Raw genomic sequence first — 10,024 nt, 5'->3', positions numbered from 1 at the left:
CTCTCTCTCTCTCTCTCTCTGTATATATACAGAGAGAGAGAGAGAGAGAAATCTATATATATCCTCTCTATATAACTATACATCTCTTTTTCAAGTTTCATGTAGGATTGTGACTCTCATGTGGCCCAATGTGGGATAGCATCAGCCATCTAGACATTAGGCCAGGCGAGATGTGGTAGGTTTAGGAATTCTGGAACAATGCTTACTTGTGCTTCACTTGGTGAAGGCTTTATAAAAACTCATGCTTGATGAGATATTCTGGGGGGCGGGAAGCAGGTGGTTGGGAAGCTGGGGAGCCCTGGATGGTGACTGAGATAGCTCACTCGTTGAAGGATCGAGACCACTTGGGGCAGGGATAGCAGGAGGACAGGCTTTGTCTTTGCTTGATAGCTTCTCACTAGCTTTGTGGAATGGGAAAAAAGAATGACAAACTCATGGCAGGCCCTGCAGCCCATTTAATTCAAATCAAACATCCCTGTTCCAATACCCTCATCCGTGCCGGGGCAGCCACACAGTGGTGAAGCTAGCTCCCTTCTGGTGGCACATCTGGCCTAACAGCTGGGTGGCCAGGGAAGTGCATGGGTGGGGGGCTAACACAACATGAGGTGCAATCCTCAACTGCCTCATTTGCTTGTTTACCATCATCCGAAACATCTGGGTTTGCACAGCAAGGGGCAGCACTTGGAAGCTTCTTTAAATGCTGTCACCTTCCAGCCCTCCAGCTGGCTTCATGGGGAGCAAGGGGATGGACAGGCTGGGAGGCTGGCAGGCCCACAGGGGGCCATTTGTTTGGGAAATTGCAGAATTAGTGTCAGCAAACAGTGCACAGCTTGCTATGTTCTCCGATTGGGAGGTGGGGAGGGAGAGGAAGCAGGTTTTCTGAGGCACACCTGCAGCAGCGGAGGGCTACCAGGCCAAGGGGCTTGGCAACAAAGAGAAAGAGCAAGCTAGGAGAGGCAGTGCTTAACACTGTGCTTCCCGGAGTTTGGAAAGTTTGATTTCATTCTGAAGATGTGCTTTACAGAGCTGACAGTACATTCATTAAAGGCCCGCCCTTTGCAGTCAGATTTCCACCGATCCTCAGCTCTGCTGCATATGAGCTGCTTGATCAAATTATTTTCTCCTTCCAGTCTGTTCAGAGGAATCCACTCTAAAGAAAATGCTGAGATATGCTGCACAGACAGAAAAAGATGATGGCAGAGTCATCTACTTTAAAGGGGGTCCAGTGCAGTGAGATGTTGGCAATTAATTGGCAATGTTAATGGGCTCCTTACCTGTTAAAGGAGCTCTGGTGCCTAATGGTAGGGAGTTGGGCTGCCAAATTGAAGACATGCGGTTCAAATCTACCAGGTGCTCTGCAGGAGGATGAACAGTCTCTTCATCTGCAGTTAACTGCCTCTGAAAACCTACTGGAGGGTCAGCTATGAGTTGCCACTAACTCAGTGGTAAAGAGTTATTTGCTGAGTTTATGTATGAAGTGAGAATATTCTATGTTGTGTTAGGAGAGTGCCTAGCTCTAGTAAGTGTTCAGCAAACGTTGAAATCTCATGGTAGTGCAAATAGCTACCATATTCTGCCGTTAACCATAGTGTGGAGGTTACTCAGAGTAAACTTCTCACTCTGCTAGATGAGCCTTTAAAACCTCAGTGAAAGGTGAGTTTAGAAGGCATGGTGCTGAGTAAAAAAGGTAATCACTAAAGGATAAATAGATTATAAGACCGCTATTACCAAAAAAAGCTAAAGAAAGGTTTACACTCAGCTGGAATCACCCTCGGTGATTACCAGGAATGAGAAGGGAGAGAAAGTACGTTAGAAGTCAGTAAATAGGAAACAGACACATATTAAGATGTGTACATAGTAATAGATCTATATGAAAACGAGAGGGATTCAGTGACTGGGGCAATAATGGGGTAGATGTGTCAGAGACAATAACGTTGGCACAGAAGAAAGGAGGGTTCAGAGCTGTTGTACAGAGTCGCTATGAGTCGAAAGCAACTTGACAGCACATAGCACAACACCACTACCATGAAAATAAGTAAAAGAAAAGGAAATGCACAATACACAGTATTAGTAAGAAAAAGGGAGGAACAGAGAGGCATAGAAGGATTAATGGAAACTAGAATTATAGGAATGGAATGGGGAAAGTGGAATTAAATTGTGGATATTCAAATTAATGCTCTAGAACAAAATGTGTCTGGATGGTTTCATGGAAAAGAAATTTGCTTTGTAATTTTCACTCAAACTGCGAAAAAAAGGAAAAATATCACTATGGAGAGTGGGACCGCCATGAGTCAGAGCTGCTTTGACAGCCTTCAGTAAGAACTGATCAGATGTGAAAGAAGAGGCGGTAAGCAAATGAGGTGCCAGTCAAGCCATGGCCTCCATAGCCAGTGTGCTGGGTCTCAAGGACGATCCTGCCATGATTAGCTATTGCAGAAAGTTAAACTTTCTGGGGCCTAGTTTCTTTGTGTATAAGATGGCAATGACCAAGCACATGACTTACTTTCTAAAGGGAGGCTGTGGGGGAGAAATGAGTTGATACACATTAGTGAGACTGTTGCCTAGCAGGGGAGTTCTGGTGGGCTGGTAGAGAGATGCTGCCAACCCACTGTTGCTCTGGGCTGTGGAGTGTGAAGAGATTCACAGCTGAGCCTCAGAGGGTTTTCAACAGCACAGGACGAAATTGTCCATCCTTCTTGCACGGCACAGTTGATGGACTTGAACCATCTTCTTTTAAGACTGCAGCACAATTTCTTACCGCTGGGCCACCAGAGCTCCCTGCCAGCCCGTGCAGTTTAAATCCATTAGCTACTCCCCAAGAGAAAGATGGGCAGTCTTCTCCTGCGCACTTTACAGCTTTGGAAAACCTGCTGCAGGGTCAGCCATGGGTCACGTATGACTCAATGGCACATAACAACAACAACAACTGGCTAACAATAAGTGTTAGATGTTAGTATTACTTAACATCTTTCTTTTTCCTTAAAATGTGACGTCTCTCCCTAGTCCTCTCTTTTGCTGTTATTCCTAAGGAGTTTATGGAGGAAACGGTAACGTAGAAAAGCTAAACATATCACGTAAACAATGTCCAAGGGACTGTGAAGAAAGCCTCAAGCAGGCAGGTGATGGGCCTGTTCCCTCTCCCTCCCCACCCGCCCCACGTCAGGCACCCAGCCCTCTCCAAGGACACAGAGGAAAGTCACCTTCCTCCTTCAGGCTGGAAATCCTGATTCAATCCATTCCTCTACCCCCACCATGCTACCATCTTCCCCCTTTTGTCCCCTTCCCCCTGACACTGCCATACTGATTTTAGCAGAGTGCTTTGGACATGAAACAAGCTCTATTAATACTAAGACCAAACAGAAGCACTCCCTTCTTCTAGCCCAAAGGACTCTCTGTGGATGTATTTTAATTCTGGCCCATCCTTCCATTCTCCTGCCAGCCTCAGGGCCAACTAGGAGGCCAGAGCTTCTCAGTTCTATCTTGCCACAATACTCCCTTCCAGTCTGTTTGAAAGAATCTGCTTTAATGTAAATGCATGTGATCTGTGCCCAGAAAGAAGCAGCAAGGTGTCAATAAAGGCCACTTGTTCTGAAAGGGAATTGAGTGTAGAAGGAAATTCATGAATTGATTGCCATAGTAAATGCTTTCACAACTGAGTGGTAAAGCTAGTTGTCAGTGGTTACATTCTGGTTCCCAGAGAACTCAGTCACCTCACTCACCCACTTGTGTGGATGCTTTCTGATTGTGCCAGTGCCCATCCGGACTCAGCCCGATGAAGGACAGCACCGGCTGCTATGACCGCCACATCGGGGTGGACTGCTCAGACGGCTTCAATGGCGGCTGTGAGCAGCTGTGTCTCCAGCAGATGGCGCCCTTCCCTGAAGACCCCGCCTTGTACAACATCCTCATGTTTTGTGGGTGAGTCCAGCTACCAGTGAGGCCAAAGGTGCTTCTCAGGACTACAGACTTTCAGGACAAATTAGGAAAGTAAACCTGTACCAGCCCTTAGACTCTTGAGGACCAAGTGAACAGAACAGCAAGAGAAGCACATTTTAAAAGTCAGTGTGGAGAGGAGCCTTAGGCTAAACACTGTTAGTAGATGAGGAATCTAAGTCCCAGATTTACCTGAAAGGGGAAATCAACCATGTGGTTTAGCTGAAATTAGCTGTGTGGATTAACTGGCCTCAATCAGCATTTTACAAACTGTGTTTTGTGAAATTTTGTTAACCAGAAGTTTGTGACCAAAGAATTCCATGCTTTAAAAGCTTGGGAAAGATTGTGTGAAGCTAACCAATTAGCAAAAGAAAAGGAGAAAGAGATCATTGGAGAAGTGGAAACTTATTTAAAGTTGGCTGTCAAGTCTCCGCATTTTGTGCAGCCATCCCTTCTCAGTCTCAGTAATTCCTCAGCTCAGTTAAAGAGCCCTTGCCTGCCAACAGCTCTTTCATTCACTTCGCTTCATTCCTTCTTGGGATAACTGCGGGAGCATGGCAGGCAGCACGCTCCCATTCCGCAGGTGAGGCCATGCAAGCACCGCTCCCGCCGAAGCCTGGGGAGTCCGTCAGTGGGTGCATTAGGACTAGAATTCAGATTCTACCCCCACCCCCTTTTTAAAACTCCTAGTACCCTGTCAAAATTCAAATTTATATCACTAACCAGAGTTATATTTTGAGAAATTGTATGCTGTGTTTGTAAAATGAGCCCTGGAAGCCTGGTCTGTACGGAATTGAGCTACTTACCCAGAGGCTGTGCCTGTCTGGTGACTGGAATCCGCCAGCTGCTCCTCAGATGGAAGATGTGCTGTCTCCTCCCTTGAAGCCTGTAAAGACCCACTGGAGGGTCAGATAGAAGTCAGTTCTGACTCCATTGCAATAAACTTGACTTTAGCTTTGATTTAGAAAATAAATAAAGATATGGCCCATTCTTCCACAGCTGTATTTGGCTTGTCTGGCCTTCCTTCCTTTCTCCATCTTTATGTCTTCCTCTCTCCCTTTTTCTTGTTCTCTCTCGGATGAACTCGGAATGTAGCACCCCTCCCATTCTGTGCTCCAGTTCAGCAGAATGCCTGCTTTACACCACAACCCACATGGGTCCCTGGGCTGCAGAGATGAATGGCATTTTTCTTGCCCTCAAGCATCTCACAATCTAATAGATTTACAAAGAAGAACAAATCAATGTTTATAATACTAAAATGAGGTGGATTATTGCTAGAAGCCAACGCCTGCTGCATAATCATAGAATGATTCTTTATTAGAGCTGTAAGGTTATTTTATTGCATTTCAATTTTTTGCAATTGGGCAATTTCCATATTCAGTTTCTTGTAAAGTCCCATTCCTTAAATAGAAGCTTGCTCTTGATTTTAATGCCCTCCATAATGTTATCATTATGATTGACCCCAGTCAATTAACCGGAGTGAATTCAGCCAAAGTCACATAGATTTATTTCCTAAGTATGTATCTGAACACCTACAGAAAACCAAGTTAAGGATTGGAGTTAAGAGGGAAAACATGAGGTTCTTGCCCTCCAAGGAGTTTAAGTAGGAGACACACAAAATGACAGGGTTAGAGCACTGTGGAAGGGGCAGCGGTTGAGAGGCTTCGAGATGACTTTATTGAAACCCACCATATTTGAAGCACTCAAATATGACATTACTATAGAATACTGTTTTATAGCTCAGAAAAGAAGCTGCTCTTTTGTCAAAGTCACTAGCCTGGTGCCATAGAATCAGTGCATCTCTAGTCACGGCTGTTGACTGGGCAATGTGCTGGGTTTCTAAAGAGAATGGAGTGCTCATATTGGCTCAGTACTCTCCACGGCATGATGTATGTAATTGTTGTCACGTCACAATCAGCCCATAATTGACCTTCCAGTGGGTTTTCAGAGGCATTAAATCACATGGGAGCAGATTGCTCATTATCTATCTATCTGTATCATCTATAGTTTATCCATTATCTATCTATCTATCATTCATCTATTATCTATATTTCTATCATCTATCTATCTGTTAGCTATCTATCTATCTATCTATTTAATCTACATACACACACACACACACAAATTTAGGCCTTATTGTGAAGTACCTGTTAAGGCAAGCTAAATGATGTGCACTTTATCATTAATGCACTCCACTTATGCCTGTTCACCCAAATATATAAATGGGCAAACAACAGTTTCAATGACTTTGCCATCAGCCTCCTATCCAGACTGTTGGCTCAACTAGTGAGGACCCTTGCTGACATGTTTGGTGCCTTACACCCTGGATTGTTAACTGAAAGGTCAGCAGTGTGGATCTATCAGCCCTTCTGAATGAGAAAGATGGGGCAGTCCCTCCAGCAAAGATTTATAGCTTTGGAAATATGATAGAGAATTGCCATTAGTAGGAATTGATGCAAGGGCAGTGATTGTTGAGTTTTTTAAAAATTGCATTTCTTTTTCAATATTAATATCAGTAGCATTGAATGGATATTTGATATGTGTTGGACACTGACTAGGGATTTTATGTTCAGTAACTCACATCATCTTCTCTATAACCTGGGAAACAAGTTGTTTTGTTGCTTGTTTGGTTTTAAATTTCCTTCCTTTATAGATATAGAAGCTGAATTCAGAGAGGTTAGTCATCTGGCCTACGGTTACCCAGTAAACAGCAGAGCCATAGCCAAGAGGATATGGCTTCTTGCTACATAAAACTACAATTATTTGTTCCTTTATATAAAACAAAAGGAAGGCTGGTGACATAGTGGTAAGGAGTCGTGCTGCCTACTCAAAGATAGGCTGTTCAAATGCACCAGCAGCTCCATAGGAGATGGGAGGTCTCCTCCCATGTGATTGATAGCCTCTGAGAACCTGCTGCAGTGTCAGCTATGAGTCAGTTCTAACTCAACAACACATCACAATAACAAAACATAAAACAAGGATCTTTATCCTGTTACAATTACTAATGTACATAGTAATAAATTATGTGTTCCAAAATAATGAACAAATGAACATCTGTAAATTCTAAACCAATAGATTTCTAAGCAGAGACTCAACTAAAATCAATATTCTTTTTAAATGATGGCTTTACCCAAGCAGCATTTTTTTACTTCTACTAACAAATGTATATTCTCCTCAGCAGAAGTGCAAATAAGTCCCACTGAATGATTTAGGAGTCATCAGGCCTTGTTTACCAACATTAGCGCTGCTTTGCCATCAGCCTAACTGCACGTGCATAATGTCGAAGGTGCTAAGGAGGAAGTTCTGAGGTAATGGAGCACACAGAACACCTTGTGTCATAACCTTTACTTGGTTCACAGAAGCTACTTTGAGTGGAGAGGGAGTTAATATGAGTAGATCTTATGTTTGGATACATTCAAACAGAGCACAGCCAGGAGATGATAAATCTTTCTAATTTCTTAGTTGACTTGTCATGGGATCAGATTAGAAAGTTATTAATTTCTTCAGCACGGTGTCATTCCTTTTGCTGCCTAATTACCCTCCAAACAAATGTAGGGCCTGGTCATGTAGATGCTTTTTGAGAAAGGCTCTAACATGCCTTGGATTTAAATGTTAACTCATTTATAAGCAAATATCTGGTAATCCTTGCAATGCATTTGTTAGAGCAGAAAGGATGCTTGGAAGCTCTGAGAAAGCTTATTGGCAAAGGAGAGGTGAGAGATGTTTACGATCATGTCTTGAAGGGTGAGTCAGTGTATGGGTTTGAAAAATGAAGTATGAATGGATCAGCTAGAATAGGAATATTCTTAATCTTTCTGCATCCAACTCTTTCCTAGATTCATTTGTTCACAATTTATTGAGTTACTTGACTGTGCAGTCCACTTATCAATGGCTTTCTTCTTCCTTAGGTGCATTGAGGATTACAAGCTCGGTGTGGATGGGCGCTCTTGCCAACTCATCACAGAAACCTGCCCAGAAGGAGGTGACTGTGGGGAGGGCAGAGAGCTCCCCATGAACCAGACCCTCTTTGGGGAGATGTTCTTTGGTTATAACAACCATTCCAAGGAGGTGGCCCCTGGACAAGTGCTGAAAGGAACATTCAGGTGAATTCCACATGTGCAGTATGATCATTCAAAGGTTTAGATAACCATCATCTTTTGAAGAGTTGAGTTTTCTATGTGTCTGTGGTTTGTTGTTTTTTTTTAAATTGTGACAAGTGTAAATGATAGTGTTAGATCTTTGCACTGAACGTAATGCCAAGGACTCAAGGAAGGGACCAAAGAAAGAAAGGAAGCTAAAGAATTTTATTAAGGTGACTCCTGGGTGGGATTCCTTGGTCTGCAGAGAGAGAAACAGGTAGAGAGACCAGACCAGGGAAATACCCTGCCCTAAGATTATTTAGGGCCAGTTTTTAAAGTAAGGGTCTTTAGGGAGAGAAGGGAGGGACATTCCATTGTGGTTTAACCAGGTGGGTGGTCTTCTAGGGAGGGGAGGGCCACTCCCTGGTAGTTGAGGCTGTTTACTCCCTTTGCTGATCTGTTGATAGTCCTTGAGTCCTTTTGTTCTCCCTTTGATGTTGGTGATAGATTCAAACTGTTCAAAATAAGTAATAAGGTACAATGCCAAAGCTCCTTAAGGTTAGACGAGATTTACTTTTGTACTGTACATATTATCTTGCAAATAGAGATTGCACATGTGAGACTGAAGCTGTCTCTATTAAACCAGATGCTTAAAAACATGCAAAACATGTAAAATAATGCCACTCTTCTCACTAGTGTTGATTTCTTAAGGAAGTACAGTTCTTTTTAAAGGAAATATGTTAGCACTTAATAGGCTTATTGCTATTTTTAATAAATTAAACTTAGCTGCTCCACTGGAGAAAGTTGAGAAGTCTCCTCTCAGGCAATTTACTGCCCTCTGCAGACCTGCTGGAGGGCTTTTGACTCAAGAAGTAATGACAATAACAAACAGTGTGGTCAATATTTATAGTTATAATATATATAAGTACTAAAACAAATTGAAGCCATTATTTTTAAGAGTGTAAAGAGTTCTTGAGCTCCAGATATCCCAAACCACTAATTTAGAATATTTTTAGAAGGTTTGACCCTGTCCTTTTCCTATCTTGGACTATTTGAAGCTTTCTCAGATCCATAGGACAATTCTTTCCAGGAAATTATGCTCAGGGTGATAAGTGTTATGAAAGATTACATTATTTTAAAGAAAGAATGAAGGATTATTTTAATGAAAGAATGAAGGATTATTTTAATGAAAGAATGAAGGAGGAAGGTATTACATAAAGAACAAAAGAGGAAGTTGCTACCCAGACTTAGAAACTTGTGAGCTAATAAATAGTAAATTTCCTGGTCAGTTGTAAGAGTCAGATACTTTTTCTGTTGCAAACTGGAGACTTTACTAAATATTTGCACTTTTAGCTTGATAATGTGTTTGCTACAGGCAAGACATGACATGGCATAACTAAACTTGTGGAGGAATAGTTCCTGGATCCTCCAAGCCAGCCTAGAGTTGAGTGTGAAAAGGACATCAGGGAGTACAATTAAGAACTAGGAGTGGGAAGAGAATTTTCCCTATGCTCAGAGCAGACCTATAGACTGAGAGTCCTTATCGCCCCAGCCCCTTCCCAAACTCCCATATCTTTGTGCCTTAATGCAGTCACATACTTCAAAAAGGGTCGAAGGGGGAGGAAATTTAGGTTCAGAAAGAATTTCTCCATTTCAAGTTGAGATGCAGATTATCCAAAAGGAATGGAGTTCACCTGAGCTGTCAGTAAATAAAAATCTCCTCCTGTTTTCAGGCTGAGCAATTTTGCTCGCGGTTTAGACCAGCAACTGCCTGATGGCCTCGTGGTCGCCACAGTCCCACTGGAAAATCAGTGCCTTGAGGAAATCTCAGAGCCCATGCCTGACCCAGACTTCCTGACTGGTGAGTCTGTCTCCCCATCTTTATTTTGCTAGCAAAAACCAGGCAGCTCCCTACAGTTTCATAAAATTAAGACTCTTGACCTTGTGTTTATTCTGGTTTCTAAGCTAGTGATTTCCTTGATGCATGATAAAAGCTCAGTCGTAAAACTGAG

The 10,024-nt window shown here is 42.7% G+C and overlaps 1 protein-coding gene across 2 annotated transcripts in view; it reads left to right on the top strand.

Moving 5' to 3' along the window:
• Positions 1–10,024, top strand: part of ASTN1 (astrotactin 1) — a 572,154-nt gene that overhangs the window by 402,202 nt on the left and 159,928 nt on the right. For both annotated transcript variants that reach the window (XM_006887713.1, XM_006887712.1), the window contains exons 12-14: positions 3,752–3,918; positions 7,842–8,036; positions 9,746–9,873. In XM_006887713.1, coding sequence (XP_006887775.1) covers positions 3,752–3,918; positions 7,842–8,036; positions 9,746–9,873 — 490 coding nt within the window. The remainder of the gene's footprint in view (positions 1–3,751; positions 3,919–7,841; positions 8,037–9,745; positions 9,874–10,024) is intronic.

Source organism: Elephantulus edwardii, unplaced genomic scaffold, assembly GCF_000299155.1.
Source record: "Elephantulus edwardii isolate Elephantulus edwardi_28Jun2011 unplaced genomic scaffold, EleEdw1.0 scaffold00061, whole genome shotgun sequence".
NCBI lineage: Eukaryota > Metazoa > Chordata > Mammalia > Macroscelidea > Macroscelididae > Elephantulus > Elephantulus edwardii.
Note: the sequence above shows the minus strand (reverse complement) of the source record. Positions and strands in the feature narration are given on the sequence as shown.